The sequence below is a fragment of the Xyrauchen texanus genome, chromosome 26, assembly GCF_025860055.1.
Source record: "Xyrauchen texanus isolate HMW12.3.18 chromosome 26, RBS_HiC_50CHRs, whole genome shotgun sequence".
Lineage (NCBI taxonomy): Eukaryota > Metazoa > Chordata > Actinopteri > Cypriniformes > Catostomidae > Xyrauchen > Xyrauchen texanus.
Window position 1 is genome coordinate 9,312,559 of NC_068301.1, and position 23,203 is coordinate 9,335,761.

Genomic DNA, 23,203 nt, shown 5'->3' on the forward strand with positions numbered 1-23,203 from the left:
GTTTAAGAAGTTCTGAAATGTTATTTCAAAGTGTAATAGTAATTTTTCACATTATTAATGTCCTGACTATACATTGTGATCAGTTGAATGACACTTTGGTGAATAAAAGTACCAATTTCTTTCCATAAGAGCAAAATCTGTACATTATTCCAAACTTTTGGCCGCCAGTGTATATATATATTCTTGTTGCACTCTAATCTGTCAATCATAATATTATTCTAATGCAATTGAAACTTTGTGATGCAGCACTTTCATACTACTGTCTCCTTAAGATGAATCGCTTGTGATTTGTTTGTAATACACTTTGGATTAAAGGGTAAAATGTCAAATAAATAAAGGTTTTATTGAAGTATCAACTTTGTCTGAGATTGTCCTAAAAAATTCTTAGGAAAAATAAAAATACACAAAAATGTTAACAATAGTTGTGTACAGGAAGATTACAATGCTATAAAATTAACATGAAATGCATAACTCATATTTGGTGTATACACATTTAATGAGAAATGTTTGAGTTAATTTGAGCTCTCTGAGGTTTCATTGCAGACAAATTGCTGGGGTCTTTTTTCTGGTGAAAAATCTGAGAAACAGGATACTTATGATCTACTTAAACTCATTGCTGTTTAGGAAAAACTATTGAGACATTAATGAGTCCTCTTCAACTTTTTTTATGTGAAAGGCCTTTCTAAGCTCTTTAAAAGTTTCTTCCTTGCATTAAAGTAAAAAAAAGTGTCCTCGTAAACGATTTCCAAAGGCTTTTCACAAGCTCTTTTCAACTCCCCATGTCCCCAGTAAGTTAAAAAACAAAAGGCTTACAAATTATTCACAGCTTTGCTGTCAATCACAAAAAGATCTCTGCTGAAACATGCTGATATCAACAAAACAGACCAAAACACTGTCGTATTAAAAGTATTTTATTCTGTTCTGCTCGCAGCACAGCATAGTATAGTCTCCCATGGTCGAGCGGCCCAGCAAGTGTGGCCCCCCTGTGAGGCTCCTCTACTGAGGGGAGTATGGCACAAGAACCTAACACAGTGGTTCCGGGGGGCACTACCGTCCTGGCACAGAGTGGCATAAAACATAACTGGCTCTGCTTAGCTACATTATCATAAATTATCACAGAGTAGCATTGCATGTGTTTGAATGTGTTTTCAGCATTACAATGCAGCTTGGCACAGATAAGAGCATACAAACATACCATTTCCAAAGCCAGAGCCATGTGACACACATGGACGCAATGCTGCTAACAGCGTAGCTTTTGACTTTAGAAGAGCAGCTGTCTGCTTCAGACCTACTTGCCACCTCAAGGTGACCTAGAAGATTTATCTTCAGAAGTTGTATCACCACATCCAAAACTTTCACTACAGGGACAGTGAGACACACATCTCAATCACAGCATTGGTTATTTGCAACATAATTTCATTGTGGTCGATGGTCGGCCGTGTTATTCATAAAAACACAGTTGGAGACTGGTCTCTGATGTCAGCTGTTATGAGACGAGAGAAGACAAAGAGACAAAAGAAGACCAATTCAAAGAGATTAAATGTAGAAGATAAACATTATATATATATATATATATGCATGATATTTGTTGAAATATATAATTCTATATATATTTCTATATGTATATATTTATATGCTGCTGCTTCGATAAGGAGTTATCCTTAAGAATTATAAATAACAAACTAAAAACAAAACATTTACTGCCAAAGACACTATCAAAACACACAAGACAAATATCTAGAGAAAGGCCTTTTTAAGATTCTTGGTGGTGATGGTTCCTACTAAACTTTGTGCAATATGCCTGATATTTTATTAGGGGGGGAAAAATAAATATCTTAAGGTCCTTGCAGGTTCAGCCAAAGCTGTCTACTGAATTTCTGTGCACAATGGAATGCAAAGAGAATTCAAAATTACTTTTTGTAGGTAATACATGAAACACATGTTAATTAATTCTGCCAACAGAAGGATTTGAAAACAATCCTGTGTCTTCAGCTATACTGCTTTGCTGAACAGCTATTTCTCTATTGCTATCTAAACTTCACAAACACATACATGAGGTACATCTATATATATATATATATATATATATATATAGATGTAATCCAGACAAGTATTAACAACCAAGTTGGAGAAAAAGGATATACATACATAAGCTGATAAATATTTTAAATGTTAATGTCAAGATAAACTACTCAGAATTACTTGGATATCTGTCATTGTGAGGCAGTGTGTTATGATTTGTTCAGAATTGACCCAATTTGTATAACTTCTCTCCTGTTTTTTTCTAAACACAAGTGATCTTTTTTTTTTTTTAAATCACTGATTATATTTCTAATTCACATCACTTCATAGTCGCATGACATTACTGTTTAGCCCACTGACAACAAAATATACCCCAATAAATTATTACAACTTAAAAAAGCTTAGCATACAACAAATAAGCTTTATATGGCTCAGATGCAGTTAAGCACACACAAAAAACAATTAGCCTGTTGGATTGTGCGTAGTTCTGTGTCAAATATGCACTTAAATATATAATAACATAAATAACAACATACAATGTTTCAAACCAAATTAAAATTAGGACTAGTAAAGAAATGTTTGGCAAGACAAACATTGATGTTGGCTTGATAATGTCTGAAAGTTCAAAAATAATTATTTTCAAGATTATTTAGGGATTATGTACTGTAGTTTGAAAACATCAACATCTAAACAGCTTTGAGATTTTGGGAATTTTTGATTGTCCACTATTAGAAAACCATAAGTCTGGTCAATTGAAAAAAATGTAATACATAAAGCATACAGTACCAAAGCAGAACAGCCTGAAGGACTGTGCCTAGTTTGTTGGATGTATAGCATCAAAGCTCTAAAAGTCAAAACAGAGTTAGGAATTTTGAAAAATTCCCAATATTCAATAACAGCAAGTTGGACTTGCCAAGCACACAGCAAAAGGCAGCAATCAAAAGAAACACAGCAAGACAATAAAAAACTTTTACGAGAGCACGTATGTTTACATTTTTAAACACACACACACACACACACACACACACACACACACACACACACACACACACACACAAACACAAAAAAAATAAACAGACATAGTTGACTCAGACCTGCTGCCATCATGCATTTGCCCTTAGCGATATTCACAGTCAATTATAGCAATCACTTCAAAGATGCTAACTTTCCTAATGGTAAAAGCTAAATCTAAAGGAAAGATCTACCTGACATTTAATAATCAGTCTTTTCCTCACAGTTAAAATAATAAAACTTGATCTGGCTTTTTTACTTAACAGATGTGGCTAGTAAAAAACTTGCTGTTATGTGTACAGCTTAAGCAAATTTGCTAAGCAAATATGAATAGAATGTCAAAAGCTAATAAATGACAGAGCAGAGCAGCTTGTAAAAAAAGTGTAAAAACACAGTGTTAAACTGTAAACAGTGCTCTCCTTCACTTATCGCTCTCAGAATAATGACGTCTTTCATCACTCACTGACATCTTGGTTGAGTACAGCGCTGCAGTACGACTAGCCCTGTCATCCTTGCACTCCAAACATCTGCGTTCAAAGCTACCATAACTTGCTCTGACAAGCTGTCCCCAGAGAAAGTTACGATCTTAAAAGTGTCTTCTTGGTTGCATTACTCTGTGTTGTCATGGCAACATGTACATTTAGTCGAGAGGGGAAGGGCTGCCACCAATTATAGGTTTTTGAAACATTGCATGTGCCCTACTGTAAAACAGCACAGTGCTTAATATTCTTTTAATAACTCAACACAACTGTTTTAAACCAGATCACAAATCAAATATGATATATATAATAAAATAATTTTTTAATATAAAATATATGTATTGAATGTTGTTTGAGGTTAATTATGTATTGCTCAATGGAGGAGAATGAAACATGAGGACCTGTGAAATGATTTCAGTGTAACAGGACTGTACATCAACTACACTTCCGTTTGGCATTTAGCTATTAAGCCAATATGTGAACAGTCATGGCTAACTTACCCAGCTGCTAGGAATATAAACACTGACAACACCACACAGAATGCTAGATACTATTTGTGAAAAAAGGTGGAGGTCAATATATATGCTCTTAGAACAGAAATATGGATTGCTACTTTCCTTTATGAACGCTTCCCTTGAGATATATTAAATGAATATACACAACAATTACATCATGTTTTGGAGCAGGAAAAAAGAAAATGGGAGGTGTGGCGTTAGGGCTTTGTATTTTGACCTCTGATTCTCCCCTTGAAAAATCATTCCTGAGCCATCGAGCAGCAAAACACTCAGAAGATAATCACATTTACCCATATTATTAATGCTCCACCTAAAAGCCCCCAAGACATAAGAAAGCAAAGCTAATCACATAGCCTCGCTAACATCAAAAAGATTTGTCAGCATGGCAGTACCATTCTTACACAAGTAAAGAGAGAGGGCTCCAATCCCAATCCAAGTTGGTCTCTAAGGAGCATTAGAGGTTTGTGCAAGAGAAGAAGGGTGCTAGCTAGAACAACCCAGCCCGACTGTCATGAACAGTTAACAATTTGTGGTATGAGCAGGTGACTTGATTACCCCGGAAGGCTGCTTGCTGATGTTCCTCATTTAATTATGTCCCTTAGACTTCACTCTCCACACTGGAGAAGTGGGCAGAGCCTCGACGTGAGCACAGGCTCTTGGTTTTGAGGGGAACATGTGGGGATTGATACCTTTGGGGTTGGGGAACTGAACGCAGTTTTTGATATTGGAGCTTAGCACTAGAGGAGGACAAGGAGGAGGGCTGTGGGGCACCAGGTGTAGATGAGACAACTGAAGGGGAGGAAACTGATGAGGAGGATGTAGGTGGAGGAACATGTATATGATGAGAGGAAGATGGTGGTGCTGGGAGTGCAGGGACCATTGGAGGGGGTAAAGATGGTGATAGACTCTGAGGTGGGGATGACTGTTGTCTGGACCGATCTGAGCGCTGCAATCTTTGTATATTAAGGTTGGATTGGCTTCCAGATTTTGCCTGGCTCTGAGCCCGGTCCGGTTTGGATGACTGCCGCTTGGGTCTTACACTGCTGCTAAAATTGTGGCAATGGAGTAGCTCCTCCTGACTCCGAGAAGTCACCCGATCCCATTTGGAGTGATTGCTGGCGGAGTGATGGGGTGACTGGCAGGAACAGGATGTGTGGCCACTACTCTTTACTTGAGACCTGCTTTTAGACTTCTTTTCAGTCTTCATTGGTAACTTGTCTACAGACCAATATCTTCGAGGGGGTGGGGGAGTCAATGGAGTTGGAGGCCACTGGTTTGATCCTAACCCCCCTGATCCCCATCCTGTTCCTGCTCTGAACCCCAAGCTGCTTTCTCCACCACCGCATCCTAAAAATGAGTCATCTCTACTGTTTATACTGCCTACTCTTTCTCTGGCCGGGTAGGTGCCAAAAAACCATCCTCCTCCCCCAATGCCTCCAACAGCCCTTCCTTCATGACCCTCCCAATATCTCTCAAACTTACCAAACTCTCCAGAGGAACCTTCATCATCTGTGTATATCTCAACAGTTTTTTCTCTTTCCCTTTCTGACTCTGAGTCCGTTTCTATGCTTTCTCTCTGTCTCGCCTGGTCTTCTGGTCTACTTCTTTCCACATCTGACTCCACATCCTCTTCCTCCTCAGAATCCCATTCATGAAATGACAGGCCTTCTCTCGAGCGAGGCTTACCTCTCCCATTCCTTCCCAAAAGGGGGCGAATCTCTCCACTTTTTCCTTGCTCAGCTACTATAGACTTTCGTCTTTTGGAGGAGAGTGGAAGCAGTGGTACAAAAGATGATGGAGATTCTGAAGTTGGATTTCCACTACCCCAAAATGTGACAGTTGAAGAAGGCTTGTTTGAGCTGATATAATGCTTGTTGTTAAACCTTAGCCTGCAGTGTCCATGTAATTTAGGGCTTCTGTGATGCCTTTCCTTTCCTCTACTTCTCTCTTCATCATCACCTGATTGATTATCCCTTTCTCTCTTTCCTTCTTCTCTGGGAGTATCCCACTCATAACTCCTTGTAGAGCTTTCACTTTTCTTTTGGAAAGAGCTTCGCCTCAGTGCAGGATAGGAAGAGTATTCCTGTCCTATTAATTTTTCCAAAACATCTTTCCTGTCAGTGTCACCCTCCTCTTCTTCAGACCGCTTTTCCCTCTCCCTTCTCTTAGATTTCTCTTCTTTTTTCTTTTTCTTTTTCACCTTACGTCTTTTACGCTCCCTTTCCCTTTCATGCTCTTCTCTCTTCTTTTTCTTTCTACCCTTCTTCCTCCTCTTTCTCTCCCTTTCTCTCTCTTTGTGATGTCGTTTCTCCTCTTTATCTCCTTTGTTGCCAACTGTTCTTCTGTTCTTTTCTTTCTCTCCCCAAGATGCCCACCACTCTTGAAGTTGTGCAAGCTGACTGCCTGCTCTGTCTCTCATCTGCGCCCTCTGTGTACATGGTTTGCGGGGCGGTATGGGTGGTGGAGGAGGACTGCTTGGCAGGGATCGAGAGGACATGCATGAATGACTTTTTCTCCTCCCCAAAAGCAAGCTGGACTCCTCTGTAAGCTCATCTGTGTCATAACCTTCACATACATCTCGTACATCTGTCCGGTACCTGAAGCTTTGTAATGATGTATAAGATGATGAGGAGGAGAGATAATTGGATCGGGAGACTACTTCTGAAGAAGAGGATGAACTGGAGGTGCTGGAGCTGCTGCAAGAAGTGGATGTGTAGCATTTAGATGCAGAAGGCGAGGGCAGAGTTTGGGAAGGAGAAGGCACAGGTACAGGTAGAGGTAGGGGAGGAGGGCGACATCCCCTTCTGCCACCCCCATCCCTTACTCCATACCTGCCGCCACCTCTCCTCCCAAGGGGAAGGATGTTTTCATACAGTGGGCCCCCTGAGCCCTTCCTTTTTGAGAGGCTGCTTCTCCTCCAGAAGGTTTGATGAGGTGAAGAGGGATGTGGTAAAGCAGGGTTAATGGGTAAGTGTTCAGAGGCCTGAATTTTTGAGGGTAACCTTGGATTTCCAGAGGATTTTGACCCACGATGCTTAGTTTTTGGAGTTAGTGTACCTACATTTTTTGGCTCTGCAGAGACACCCAAGCCCTCTGGATCAATTGGGCCATAGTATCTTTTGTATTCATCCAGACCCCCTTCCCCTCCACTTAATCCGGTGCCCCAGTGAGGTGGTATTCCCAGGAATTGTGATATGTCGGTAATCCCACTGCTCACACCTCTGGGCTTTTCAGGGCCCACCTTTGGACGTGTCCACCGATCCACCACAGCTAATCTGCGATCATGGCGTGGTAGGAATGTAGAGCATGGCATAGGTGCTCCAAGAATGGGACTGTTCGATGGCCCTAGAGCCATGCCAGAATGTCCACCTGATGGAGGTGAGCCAGGAAGAATGGAGTTGTAAACTGGGGGCTGCTGGTAGTGTTGTTTTTGTTGTTGCTGCTGTTGTTGTGCCATAGTGATGGAGGGATTGGCCACAGCTGTAGAGATTACATGAGGTGGGGGAGGAGGAGGAACTGTGGAGACATGATGGTATTGAGGAATTGTGCTTTGGGAACCTCCAGGAGCTGTTTCATCCTCAAAATTGCAGCAGCTGTACATTCCCTGTAAGATATAACAAGCAAAAATGTATTTAACAAACAGTTCTGTGATGCAGTATATTTAAATGCTTGGAGAATGTCTTGGTAAAGACTTGAAACATTACCATAATAATGAAATACTAAAGCTCCCTGTGCTTTAATGATGCAAGAGTACACACTGTTAGCTCAGCTAACCTTTATCTGAGGTAATGGCAATGTCCAATCTAACCTAACAGCCTTACAATTTGCTTATAAAAAGTGTTTGCTTGCAAGGGGGATTTAAGGTTATTCTTATACCTCTCACAATGTAAGCAAAGAAGACAAACAGTGCTAATACAGAATTAATAAATGATCCATCTTCTGTCATCCGTATTCCCTCAGTGTATTTAGTGGGAATACTGAATGGCCCATCACATTAAAGGAATTATAGGAGCGTGCTACAAAGTCCCATTCTATGGATTTAATGCCTGATTGATACAGATTACTGTGTCACTCTTTGTAATCTTACCTTGAACTAGCAGGTAACAAGACTTAAATCATAAATTGCAAAAAGAGTAAGCTTACCTTTCATTTATAATTTAAACAGTTTCAGTTTTCTTGGTTTGATGTTTGTGCTTTTTGCTTTCAAAAGTTTAATGTACAATATAAAATGGCAGACACATTGAGGACATAGTTTCTTGTGATTCGTGGTGTATTTTATGACCTTTTCTCTATAGCAGGATAAACTTATATAGGAGAGAATAGGAGACCACAGCAAGTATTTTTTTTGGCGTTCCCATGTGCTCCAGCATCAAAAGAAAAGTTTCCACACCTTTCCACAAATAAGGCAGAAATACCTCATTACAGTCTTTGAAAATGATCCATAGGCAGATTTTCACAAAAATTTGAGGGCTCAACGCTAAGGATTTTTTCTACTGGCCCAGTCAGGCCAGAGCTTCAGATTTTTACTGGCCCTGCCACAATTTTCACTGGCCCCAACACAAAGAATTATAAATAGCTGTTTTTACCATCTTGGCTTTAAATATGTGTCTGAAGATAACTATTTTTTACATATATTATGTTTTTAAGACAATGTCCCCCGAAAGTGAATCACATTTATAATTTGCATGATATGATTTATGCCTTATGTAATCCCATATAAGCGCTTTACAGATATAAATTCATAAATACATCATATTAACCCCAGCCGTCCTGCCATTTACACATGTGTTTTTAAGCAAAGAGTTCTGTTGTGCAGATGATGGGTTTTCGGTCACCCGTTTAGTCATGCTGTCATGCAACTTTTGGCCATGTGTAGTGTATTCACACACAGGATCAAAGATTTAATCACAGAGTTAAATATGTGATTATTGGCTGAATGTAATAAATATGTGGGATTAAACATAATCCCTGAGAAGAGACTTCCAAATCGGTTGTGACGTGTAATATACATTAGGGGGATATTAGGCCTAATCTGTCAATTCTTAAGAATGTGTATATAACATGAAATCAGACAACCTAAAGACAAACTCAGCCTGATTCACAAAGCACAAAAACAAAAATACCTGTATGGTCCAGAAATTAGAAATGTAACTGGTGTTTCATGAGGATGATATGAAGTAGACTGTTTTGAATATTCATCATCACCCTGCAGCTGAACAGCTCTGATAATAATAGCCATAGTGATCTTGCTTCTTTTCATATTAAACGCCATTATCATGTTGAATTAATGATTACATTTTGAAACTAACCTAATTAAATGTATATTTACATTTTGGATATTGAGCAGCTCTTGATTTCCAGGCAAATGTATAACTGGGGTTTAACAAAGTTTATTAAGTTTATTCTCTAAAGGCGAATTAATGAGAGAAAATATGCTTTTTTTTTTTTACAGTGGGAATAAAACTAGCGCCCTGTCCCTTTATGAGAGCACATGCATGTTAAACAGTCTACGCTGCACAGAGAGATATGATGATGAGACATATGCACGGTGAGGCATGGATTTTCAGTCCTGTAGAATGAAACTGTCGATTTTTTGTGTTCCAATGTGTGGATTACTGCTTTTTACCAACATGTAAAAATGAAAAATGTGGGAATCTCGCGCACTGTAAACACTGTGAATGTGCAGGGATATTAAAATGTTGCATAATATGTTCAATCCCGCTACGAAAGTGTTGAATGAGTTTTTTGTCTTCTAAGACACTTGGAAAAGAACGAGGACAGTGCTAGGAGAGTGCACTCGGTGTCTGCACGATCTTGTGTGTGCACGCGACTGTGCTTGATGCGTCCAGTATATTATGCGCTCGCGCCTCTTTGCGAGATAAATATACTCGTGCTCGCTCACCTGTTAGAATACTTTGTTCGCGCAGTGTAAATGTGTGCTCTCTCACTTGTTGTTTTCTTGCACTAATGTTATAAATGTGGCACTGGCCCGATCGGGCAAGTGACAGTTCTAGCAACTGACCTGAAGCTCTCTCACACTGGCCCAGGGCCATCGGGCAGTCCTTATTTTCGAGCCCTGTATTTGGAGATGAGTATATATTATTAGGGCTCTCAGTTGAGTCACTCACCCGACTAAAGGCCAGTAGGAAGTCCAGTCCTCCAGAACGGGCCAAACAGTGGCGGAGCTTCCAGTAGACAAGATGCTCCCATGCAAACACCAGCAGACTTAGGCCCATGGCCACGAGAAGCATATAAAATACCCCTGCCATGTTGTCTATGTCCAGCTTGGAACTCATCACCTCGATCTTATCATTATGGCAGATGCCAGAGAGCCAGAGTCTTTCAAGCATGTCGATCTCATCTTAAAAGAAGGAAAAGATGGGCACAATGACAGAAGATAAGAAATATGAAAGATAAGCAGGCCTAAAAACAGGGCATAAGAGGGGGAAATGGACAGAAGGTAGAGAGTGATGCCAAAAGAAAAGAAGAGGAGGAGAAAAGAAAGAGCAAAAGGAGATGAAAAAGAACAAGATTCAAAACCTATTGTTGGTCAAAGTGTGTCTTTAATTCAAATCTCCAGGCAGTGGAGATCTTGGTTTAGCTTCAGTTATTATTACACGGTGTTCACAAAAAGGTGAAAATGGAAAATGAAAAAACTGAGCAAGGAAAAGAATCATGATAGGCAGAGAAGAGGAAAGAGAGTGAGGTAGAGAAACAGAGACTGAGGAGGAAAATAACAGCTTTGATGGAGGTCTGAAATGGCCTGGTTTCGAGGCTCTTGTGATAAGACAAACCTAAAGTAGTTTGGAGATGAAAGCTCTAGTCTGATGGGCATACCTCCCAACAATAGCCATTAGTGTATTTATCACAGTGAAAATGTCACTGTGGGAAAAAAATGAAGGCATGACAAGGACATGTTTTTGGCAGAGAAAATGACACATACATTTAGGTGTCTGTTTTATTTTGTATTTTATATGAAACTATGCAAACAAACACTAACTACATTTAGTTAATTATATGTTCCAATTTATGACAATATGTCCTTGAACTATGGCTTGGGTAATGATAATGGGAAACTTAATCATGGGAACTGAAATCATAATATGTTTCATCCCATTTTTTCAAACAGGCAAAATCAGCCCTAACGAGAATTCCTATCCAAATACACATCAAACTTTAAAATTGAGTCTGTTCAACCACTGCAGTGTATACTGAAGTGACCCTTCGGCTATTCATTACTGTGTTCATTTACTGTGACACTTTTCATAATTTAATTTATCATATTTAAATTCTTCCAGCTCCCTTTCATATTTAGTCTTTAATCACAATCGCAACTCTTTAGTTTCCTAATCAAAGTGTCTCTACATAACCATGAAAAAAAAAATCATGCAAGTGTGTGTGTGTATGTGTGTTTGAGAGAGATGGGGAGTTAAATGGGTTATATCCCACCTCAGAGGATGTACAGTCAGAATAACACACCACACCCCAATAAGAGTTATACCATTCAAAAAGGTGCCTTATTTCAAAGTATTAACCCATTGAGTCACCATCTAGACTAGTGATGTGCACGAGTAATCGAGCTAATCGACTATTACAAACTCTACTTGAATATTCCAAATGTATTTTTCTTGGCACATTTTTTTGCCGTGGGCAACGCTAAATTATCCTGAACTTTCCAATTGGGATCAAAATCCCATGTACTGCGGTCACAGATCCAAAAATAATAAGCGTGAATCAAAATAATAAGCATGAATAAAAAAGTAATAAGCGCAAAAATAAATAAAAAAGCGCAGATCAAAATAATAAGCACAGATTAAAAATTAACAAGCATGAATCAAATATACATAAACACATTTAAAATATGCTACAAAAAAACAACAAAAACATTTGTCAAAATCATGATTTCCTTGGTTATATTACTGTTTTTGTACTCTCTGACAATTTTGCTCATATAAAAAAAAATGTTTATGCTTACGCTGTATTCTTCTTTGCTTTTGTTTCCAAGTTCTGTGCTTAATTTTCCGGGGGCGTTTTGCATCCCTATTGGTCCACTATTTCTTGATCGACAGCTCGTCATATAGCCAATCATTCGAAGAGTGGAGTTGATGTCCCTCCAATGCAACTCCGATGGCTGCTTCTCAGTATTATATTATTTGCTGTTGATAGACATGCTGCTTGTGCCTGTTTTGAGTATTTTCTGTCAGCCTTAGGAAACAATGTGTTGTCTGAGTAGGCCATTATCATAGTCTGTTAACACACTTGTATCAAGTCTTTAGTTTAGGCATTATTTAAGGCTTCCTTGTTTGTAGGTTATAGGCTGTATATCTAAAAAAATAAAATTAAATAAATATATAAATTAATAAGGCTGGGTTGGTGTGGATGTTTGATGCATGTTTTTACTAGCTGTACCAATGTAGCTGTGAGTTCATATCCCAAATTGATCTGCTTTTCCATGTTGCTGAATGTGCCTTTATGTACTGATACAAAGTTGGCATCATTGGCATGGCTTCATGTAGTTTCTTTTTCAGTGAAATCAGAAACAAGTGACCAAGCCCCCCCACGTCAATAAATAATGCAATAAAGTTGGCTTGTCGTTGGACATTCTTGATTCACAAATAGTCACAAATGTAGGGAGTCAATCAGCATACAAATCCAAAACATTTACAAACATTTCCATAACATAGAGTATACAACTTCAGTAACATTTGAAGCAAATGACTTACAGGCAGTGTTGGTGAGTAGCTAACTACATGTAGTGAAGCTACTAACTTAACTACATTTTTCAGTAGCTTGACATAGCTCAGCTGCTTTTAAAACAGAGTAGCTTTTCCAATAGCGGACTACTTTTCCCAGCAAGTAGCGGTGTAGCGTGACCAAACACTACATCATGTTGGTCAGATTATAACTAATAGCAATATCCTTATTGCATAGAAGCCAGACTTTTCATGTCAGACAAAACGTCAGACAATCTGGCAGCATATTTCGGTCTGCTGATCAGAATCAGCCAGCGTCGTCATCTTCTTTTGTAACGAAAGATTAGAAACAAAAATAGTGAATAACCGCCATCTGAGATCTTATTACAGCTCTGACTGAAAAGTGTGAAGTATAGTATAAAAAATATTTTTTTACTTTTTTGTTTTTAATTTATACTGTTGTATTTTATGGCCATTATTAACTATTTTAATATACTATTCATTAAATGTATTAAATACATTTAATATATTTAATTAAACACATTCAATTATTTAATAATACATTAATTAATAAATGTCATTAGTGTAAATTTAGTTTTTAATATTATTGGTTTAATGGTAACATTAACAAAAATTGCCTCATTAAGTAGCTTCAGTGTAGCTAGCTACTTTTTGATAGTAACTTGTAGTGTAGCTAACTACTTTTTCAAAAGAGTAGCTTGACTGTAGCTTAACTACTTAAAATTATGAGTAGCTTGTGGCTTGTCAAACTACAGTTTCAAAGTAGCTTCCCCAACACTGCTTACAGGTATACAACCAACACCAAAGTGTGCATGTAGGTGTCAGCAATAATGCACACCTTTTAGATTTTTTATATAATAAAAAAATGAAAAATTATCAGTTATGTAAGCATTTCTATATTCATCAGTGTAAAGGGACTCATGGAAAGGAGGAGGCGAGAACCGGCTTGACAATATAAATAATAGTTTAATATAAAACTGAAACAAAAAGACAAACAAACAAAGGTGTCGGACAGCTGTCGGTAAATCTCTCTCTCTGTCGCACTGCAGCTTCCAGTCAGCCTTTATTCCAGTCTGAGGCTTGATTAGCCTGATTAGGGTCCGGGTGTGCGGAATCACGACCCGGCCCTGCCCTCCGCCCTGTCACATTCCTCCCTCGTTCTCCCAGGCCGGGGAGCCCCCAGCATGACGTACACCCCTGTCTGCTGGCAGGTCATCCCCGTCTACCTGGATGAGGGAGGGGACAAGGGGAGGGAAAAAAAAAAGTGTGGCACCTTGTTGGATTATACATGCAGAAGAATTGAAACAACATGATTTGAATCTAGGAGTTACCCTTTTAATAAAATGGTCAAGACCCTCTAAACAACCTAATTTAAAGCAAAAGGGTCATAGGTCAGAAAGGCCCCTCTGCATGACCTCCTGAACTTACACACAGAGTTAAAGCAAACTTTTCCTTGAAATGTTTCCAAAAGACCATCAGATTTGCACCACTCGAATACTAAGACCTTTCATCTTAATCCAGGAACATTTGACACAAAGTCACAGTACTTTACCGATTTAGCCCTCTAGAATGTACAGAATGCATTTATATCCACGATAAGACCTAGTCTTGCTAGGTAATTCTGAAATTGCTTGGAACTGTGGTAAATTGTATAACTGAAAAATTAATGATTATAGCCTTTTATCCATGCGGTATAACCAAGGAATTAACCAAGGATTTTTATGTTTTGTTATCTACACGTATAACATCCATGAAAAAAATGTCATGTTTAGTATAGGGCTGGGACAACACGTCGACGTCATCGATGACGTCGACGCAAAAAATACGTCGACGCAAAATATGCGCGTCGATTCGTCGGACCCAAAACAAAGATGGCGGCGCCGGCGAGTAGTAGAAACACGAGTGGCTCCTCAGACTATCAGAAGTGCAAGGCGGCATGCACTCGTTCCTCTAAAGTATGGGAATTCTTTAATTTAAAAGGAAACAATTCCGTGATATGTCGTCTTTGCAAAATGGAGATGGCCTTCCATTCTAGCACCACGGCAATGCACCAGCACCTGAAGAGGCCACCGGAGCAGCTGCAGATGACAGAGCACCGTAAGTTTTTTTTCAACTCCCCACTTTGCACTCGATGTTGGAGTAGGCTATAATACGTTGTCGACACCTAAAGTTTTCGCTTATAGCTATTAATAATGCGCTTATAGCTATGAATGTCATGAAAAATACATAGAGGACACTGACAACGTGCTGACAGACAGGACCAAGCAGGTAACATTTAATAAAGTCTCAACTTTCAAATTTGGTCATTCAAAGAAAATTAAACCATAAATAGGCCTACTATTTTGTGGCTCTTTAATGTGTCGTGACAGATTGCCTCAGTTAAAGCTGCTCGTGAACCGATCATCTTTTCCTTGGTTAAAGGGGTCATGACATGAGAAACCAAATTTGCCTTGATCTTTTGGTATATAAGAGGTCTTTGTATCATTAAAACGTCCTGCAAGTTTAATATTTTAAGACGTCCTCCCCATTCTAAACGAATCATTTATATAATCAAGCTCAAAATACAGCTCGTTCTGGATTCATGGTTAGAAGTGACGTGACGGTTAGAAGTGACGTACCAGCATTTGCATATGACCGCCTCCAGCACAAGATAACTACGCTTTAAGCGCAAGACAACTACGCTCATTTCGTATCGCCGTGCGCCTCACAAGTGTTCAGTCGATGGACAGCGAGCTCTGACAGAGACTACTTGTGCACAGGAAAATTACGATGCCACACAGATGTGCTGTTCCTGGCTGTGGTCAAACAAAACCTCTGAATAAGCTGCCGAAAGATCCAGACGTCAGGGAAAAATGGATGCAGTTTATTTTTTGCTGGCTTTGCCAGAAAACTGTTGCTCAAAGATAAGTCCGTGCCGACTATTCTGGGAACAACGACGACGCAAACTGTAAGTAATCTATTTTAAACTTTAAACTACTTTTTAAAGCGCAATTTCATTCATTATGAATAATCACAGTGTTTTTACTTAGTTTACTTGCATATTGTTCTGGCTGGGGGCGTCAATAATTGATACATAGGCACTGACGTTAGCCAATCATAACAGTGGGCATTAACACTGAAGTCTTAAATGGAAAACGCCCCCAAAACAGACTGTTTGAATCAGAGGATGAGAAACAGGGTGGGAAAAGGTCATAAATCACTAGATTTTAAAAGTTTTTCTTAAAAAAAAATATATTAATACTATAATTGCACCTAAGGGAACATAATAATACAATAAAAAAACCCATGTCATGACCCCTTTAATTTATAGCATCAAATAGGCTAAACATGAATGTAGCCTACATCAGAAGGACTGTCGTTTTATCCGCGGAAAGATGTCAGTACAGTAGCCTACAATCCATTATTCAAATTCAAATCCACCGACGTTAATCTTCTCTCTCCTGACTACTTTGTCGGACAAAAATGGCGTATTATGATTGATTGATCAGATCACCAGTCAATCAAACTCCCGGCAAATGTTTTTTTTTAAACATTTTATACACCCCCAATCCCCGATGAAACCGGTATTACCGGTGTTGTCACAAGTCGATTAATCGAATCGAAATCGAATCGGACTGAAAAAAATTAATCGTTAGCTTAATCGATGCATCGAAAAAATAATCGCTAGTTTAATCGTTTAAAAAATAATCGTTTATCCCAGCCCTAGTTTAGTATGCAAGCATTCGCTGGCATATGCAGAGAAAGCTGATGACAACGTCATGTCTCTTTTACCATTCTCAAGATATAAAAGAGTGGGAGATTTGTAAGAATCTGAAACAAAGGACCATAAATCAACTGTCGGAAAAGACAGCCCAGTTGGCCACGTGACTGAAAAGTCACTTCTGATTGGCGCAGGACACCTTTGCGGATGCGGCCAATTTCAGTTCAAATGTTTCCAAACAGGAAGAACACACTCTCTTCTGTCTTCCTCTCTTCTGCCTGCATGTGCTTCATCTTCTGCTCCACTGACTGCTCAGACTTTGCTCTGATTCTTCCTTTGAGGTCCAGCTCAGGATCTCGTCAGAACCAGGTCCATGCCATGTGCGGCTCAAGGAAGCTCTTACGGTTCACACACCCATGAGAAGGCCCTCAAAGCCAGCCTCATAATTCATACAGACAATAACTTCCATCTTACAGAGGTCCAAAACATCGATGGAATGAACTTTCGACCAAGCGTCAAGAACCGAGCAACACAAAGAATGCAAGGAAACACCACAAAGACATGCAAGTACACCTCCAATATTGTGCTCAATGTGCTGGTGTATTAATTTAATAATTTGGGTAGTCCGATAGCAAATCGAAGTAGACTGGTTCTTAAGGCATTGTCAACAGACTCCATAAAGTTCATTTTCACTGTATTGATAATTTATTTCACATTCTGTCACTCTTCTCACCAACTTGTCTCATTTATATATGTGTTAGATTACATTTATGTTTAGCATAGCAATAAAGTTAACATTTAACATTAACATTTATGCATTTGGCAGACACTTTTATCCAAAGCGACTTAAAGTGCACTTATTACAGGGACAATCCCCCAGAGCAACCTGGAGTTAAGTGCCTTGCTCAAGGACACAATGGTGGTGGCTGTGGGGATCGAACCACCAACCTTCTGACTACCAGATTACCAGTTATGTGCATTAGACCACTACACCACCACCACTACAATCGTATAAAGTTTGTCTGTATTCAAAGATGAATGACTGTGGTATATTTTTATAAATGATCTCATCCATGTTTCTAAAAGATTTCGCTTCAAAGCTATACCTAAATACGTGTGATATTATTTTCAATAAGCAATGAGAATAATATCACTCCAATAAGGGAATTAATCATAATTAGTAATAGGCCTTGGTGTCGGGAACTGGATTTGATTTTGTGGAAAAGTGGATCAAGTTGGGTTCTGAACTCGTGACTACATTGGTGCAGCTAGTAAAAACATGCATCAAACATCCACATAGATATACAGCCAATAAGGAAGTTTTGCGTAACCTCCACTCTTCAAATGATTGGCTAGAGGAGGAGCTGTTGATCAAGAACTAGTGGACCAATAGGGGTGCAAAACGCCCCCTAATTTACATGAAAATCTACTCACAAGTTTTGGAAAATCAAGCGCAGAACTTGGAAATAAAAGCAAAGAAAAATACAGCATAAGCGTACAATTTATTTTAATATCTGAGCAAAATTGTCAGCGAACTCAAAAAACAGTAATATAACCAAGGAAAATATGATTTTGCAATTCTGATGACTTTACTAATATTTTTTTCGCAGCATATTTTAAATGTGTTTATATATTTTTGATTCATGCTTGTTATTTTTTGATCTGCACTTAATATTTTGATCTGCGCCTTTTATTTATTTTTGTGCTTATTGTTTTTTATCTGCGCTTATCAGTTTTTTATTCACGCTAAAATTTTTATTCACGCATATTATTTTTGGATCCTTTACCGCAATACATTTGGTGGGATTTTGATCCCCTCTGGATTTCTCACCATATCTCACAGTTACATTTGAGTCCACTGGGGGTGTTGTGGATTAGTGTATAAGGAGACATGTCAGAGTCATTGTGTGCAGTTCTTGTAATGTGTAAGCCTTTATCACAGTCCACGTGTGTCACAGTTGGCTCTGATTAGTAGCGTAATCACACATCCGCCCACAGTTCTGTTCATGGATGATTGCCTGTTTTCATAAATAAATTAAACTAACATAGATGCTCTTGGCATTAAACATGAACCGTTTAAATCGTTTATTTGGCTTACCACATCCATTTACCAGAGGTGGGAGCAAGTCACACATGTTCAAGTCACAAGCAAGTCTCAAGTCTTAGCAATCAAGACTCGAGTCAAGTCTCAAGTGCAGTGCAGACAAATCAAGCAAGTCCTGATGAGTTTCAAGTCAAGTCAAGTCAAGCCACAGTGACAGTACTAAAATAAATAGAGGTTAATTATTGAAATAAATATTAATTTTTGCTCTGAAAAGATTAACTTATATACATATCTGTACATTCATTTTTATATGAATTGTATAACAGTAATGTGTTCGGATAATAAGGTATCTAGACGTATTCACAGTATTTTTAAGTGCTCATGATAAAATACAGTGCATGTTCATTAAAGCAATTTACTAATATATATATATACAGTATATATATTAGTAAATTGTGGTTCAGGTTACTCCCTGAGGATTATTGTGCTCAACTCAAGTCCGAAGAGACAGCATTTAAGTCTTTTAATGTAATTGTTTTCACTATTGAAGCTGTGACATTTTCATCTCTATTTTTTATTTACATTGCATTCGGTCACCAGCAAACACCAACCATCGCACTCAAACCGGGTGGATATACCTCCACGTTAACAATGACTGAACCAGATATTTTCTGTAATTGGACTCTGGGATGGAAATGTTTCTTTATTTGAAAATGTTTAAATGGATCTTATGACATACCTGGAGATTATATTAAAAAGTAAGTACATGATAGCAATGTGATCTTTATCATTGCACATACAGTGTACAATCTTTCCTCGGAATATACTTTTTATTTTGCGACATACCATATAACCCAGTCTTGTTCTAATGCTCTTTAATGTGTATATGTACTCTTGTTTGTACTATATTGTTGCATACCTCTAATAAAAAAACAAAAACATACTTTTAATCTGTGAAGAGCTGCCTATTCACGTACATACTCCCCTGTGGAGCCGGGCCTGTTTTCATCATTCATGAGTTATGATTGAGTTATATTACTGCCATTGAAATATGGGGCGGCTGTGGCTCAGGTGATAGAGTGGGTTGGTCACTAATTGCAGGGTTGGCGGTTCGATTCCCGGCCCACGTGACTCCACATGCTGAAGTGTCCTAGAGCAAGACACTGAACCCCAAGTTGCCAGAGTGAGTGTGTGTGTGAATGAGTCACAGTGTAAAGTGCTTTGAAAACTGCTAAGGTTAAAAAAGCGCTATATAGATGCAGACCATTTAAATAGAATGCAGCGGAAACTGTTTTACGCTACAAAGCGAAAGTGTGATAAAGACCTATTGGTGTTCGGTTCTCCTTGGAGTCATGAATACCAACTGATAGCAATCTGTTTTTGTTGTGGAAAGAAAATGCGAAGCGGTACGAGAAACTCAGAAGCTTATCAGGACTGTATGTGCATTAAATATCTGAACACGGGCATAGTGCATTTTATAAAAAGCCAACTTTCACCAATTGTTTTTCTGAATAATAACATGTGAAATTATGAAAATGTGATTGCTTTATGTAGACTCAAAATTGATATATGTGTATTACCCTACTGGTATCTATGTAAGTTCCAGGTGAGTGCAAGTAGGTTTCATTGTTGTTTTTAAATTATTATAATTTTTTATATTTATGCATATTCATTTATTTCCCAAAAGAAAAATATAGTTTGTTAAAGATAGCTAATTTTTAAACTATTCTTTGTAACATTTGTGAATAAAACAAAATGTGTAATACTTGATATTCTTAACTGATATTTTAATTTACGAGTAACCGATTACTAATTTTTGATTTTTTTGGTTAGAGTACTTGACTACAACATTTATGAAAATGCCAATCCTAATTTATACAGTATAATAAGAGTGAGAGTGTTTTTTATAGTGAAATTCAGTTGTATCAGTCTCAATATTACAACTCCTGTTGATGTGTTAAAGAGACGGTTAAAAGAAAAATTAATATGCTGCCTTATTTACACACCCTCATGTTGCTCCTAACCCGTATGACTTTCTTTCATCTGTGGAACGCAAAAAGAGATGTTAGGCAATATTTTAGGATCAGTCGCAATTCACTTTTATTGCACTTTTTTTTTCTCCATATAATGAAAGTGAATGGGGACTGAGGGTGTCATACAGATGTCATTCTCCTTTTGTGTTCCATGGAAGAAAGAAATTCATATGGGTTTGTATCAACATGAGGGTGATTAAATGGTGACAGAATTTTATTTTTGCATGAACTATCCCTTTAATGTGTTCTACATGTAAAACTTGTCTACACGTACATGCCCACCGGAACCCATTTTTACCTCTGTCTGCGTGTAAATGGCAACTGGTTACCATTTCATAAATGAATTCTCTCACCATCTCCAACTAGCTGTAGTAGGGCAAGATCTAGTGGCCGCTTCCAACGTGAGTTCTTGTGTAAAGCAATGCCGTATCCTGTTGTGGCAAACACTTTGCCAGAGCCGATGGTCATCACTTTGCAGCCTTCATCCTTACGTGCCATGTAGTTCAAGACAGCTGCATCATATATGAATGCATCCAGTTTGCTGCAGAGAGAAAGGGGAAATGGCAAACAAAACATCAAGGCATGGGGAAAATTAGTTTGAGAGACCAATTATCACTTTATTGATAGTTACATGTTACATAGTTGGGAAAAAAAAAATCTTTAGGCAAAACCAATTCTGAAACTAAATGACTAAGTTCAGGCATGAAACTCTCAATGGCGCCAACTGATAGGTTCTTTTAACTTGTTATCTGTTAGCCAATCACCTAGCTCACATATTACATGTCAAGAAAATCGGCTAACATGATGTAAGGTGATAGATTTGCATCAACTTTTTTTTTTGCCTGGCATTTAAATTTGCTCAGTTGCAAACCGGTTTCACTGCAGCGCGCTGTGATTTTTCTCTGAAACCCACCACATCCCCAGCTTCACTTGTCTAGATCTGCAACATGGGGATTGTATAAATGTTTAATTGATGATCAATACATGCTTGATGAAGCATGTATTGTGTTTTTCTAATCTGGCAAGACCAATATCGTATCAATACGTCATATCCACATTAACATGTGAAATCTTTCCGAGAGTTGTCAATACTGAAATAGAGATTGTGTACTCAGTGAAGCCAATAAAAGTCTCCATGAACTGGTTTGAAAAGCATAGTGGGCTGGGAGCCTTTGGTTTATATTACAACCATGAACAAGTTTTACTACTTCTAAAGCTAACCAGAAGTTTGTGGTGTTCAGGGGTGGAACATTCTTATTCTAATGATCATTTAATTGGACAAATTGAGTGGGTGCAGTATGAGTCATACATATTTCTGTTCCGTATTCCCGGGAGAGAGAGAATGTAAAACCACTAATCAATCCATTTAAATTCTGGTATACAAAAGTTTATACCTCAAAATGTAGTGATAAAAAATTAAGGTGATAAAGAAAAGGAAATAAGAAGCTACTAAGGTTGCATAAATTAGGCTAAGGTACACAGCTACTTCATGCATGCAAACTCTTTTTTTTTTTTCAGCAAATAATCAAAAACCTTTTGTGTATTCTGAGGCACGTCTTGTTTCCTTGCTATAAATGTGATAATATAGGCACACAAGCACTTTGCTGAATCTCTGTAGAGAATGGTGGTATTGTCGGGCTGCTCACTTGGTAGAAATGGGCACTGTTCAAAAGCAGGACTAATTTCTGCAAGTATTGGTCTTTAAATGAACCCTGTGTAGAGCAAAACCATCTAAAATTGGCCCATAGCTGTGATTGGATTGGCTAGCTGCAGAGGTTTTGTTCTTAAAAAAATAAAATAATAATACTTCCATGGTGAAGATTGGTTATTGAGGGATTTTTTTTTTTTTGGTATCATGTTTCTTCATTCCTTCTGTATTTGAAATAACATTTCTGCCCTCAGAGTGAAAATATTTTGGCATCTCAGATATGCAGAAGCATTGTATTAAAACTGTGTTGTGATTTTGTTGCCTCTTTTTATTAGACAAAATAGTACAAACTGAGAGGAAATTATTGGAGAAAGAGAGGAGGAATGGGAACAACATTGCACGCCACTCTCAAATCTCTGCCACCAGCATAGTCATGATAGCTCAACGTGCCATTAGGGATTTTAACAAACCGGCAATCAAACTTAAACTTTTCTCCAGGGGATAAAATGGGTAGGGGGAAAAAAATTACTCTCTTGATTTGTTTCATGTACTAAAACATTTACAATAAAGGGGGCAAGGTACATTGCTATTCTTTTTCATAAGTCAGAAGGATTATGCCATATATTGATCATACCATATAAGAGTTTGAATATGTGATAAGAGAATATATCTCTTATCTTTGATCATATTTTTCCCAACTGGTAGCATGCCAACATCTTCGCAGCAAAAACCCATACTGACAGCTTATTACTGACTTTTCGTTTGGCTACACTTCAACATCTTGCTAAGCACACCTTGAGGTTATTAACGAGCTTGACTTGGCCCTCAAAGACCAGCCAGAACCACATTAGCATTCAAGGTGGCAGGTTTTGTTTGAAGTGTTATATCCAACAAAATAGAGCCCTTGGGGGAAAATGAGTCACACATTTCAGTGAGGCCAAAAGCCAAAAGATCAGAACACACAAAGACAAGTGTTTGATAGTGAAAAATTCTGGCCCACAGTGTAACACAATTGAAATAGGGAGACAGCAAAAGCA

The 23,203-nt window shown here is 38.3% G+C and overlaps 1 protein-coding gene across 1 annotated transcript in view; it reads right to left on the reverse strand.

Moving 5' to 3' along the window:
- Positions 1 to 905: 905 nt before the first annotated feature.
- LOC127619528 (glutamate receptor ionotropic, NMDA 2D-like) overlaps positions 906 to 23,203 on the reverse strand; it is a 79,976-nt gene continuing 57,678 nt past the window's right edge. Inside the window, exons 11-13 of the mRNA XM_052092371.1 lie at positions 20,872 to 21,059; positions 10,156 to 10,388; positions 906 to 7,631 (exon numbers count right to left, since the gene is read on the reverse strand). Of these exons, the coding sequence (XP_051948331.1) occupies positions 4,626 to 7,631; positions 10,156 to 10,388; positions 20,872 to 21,059 (3,427 nt within the window). The 3' untranslated portion in view covers positions 906 to 4,625. The remainder of the gene's footprint in view (positions 7,632 to 10,155; positions 10,389 to 20,871; positions 21,060 to 23,203) is intronic.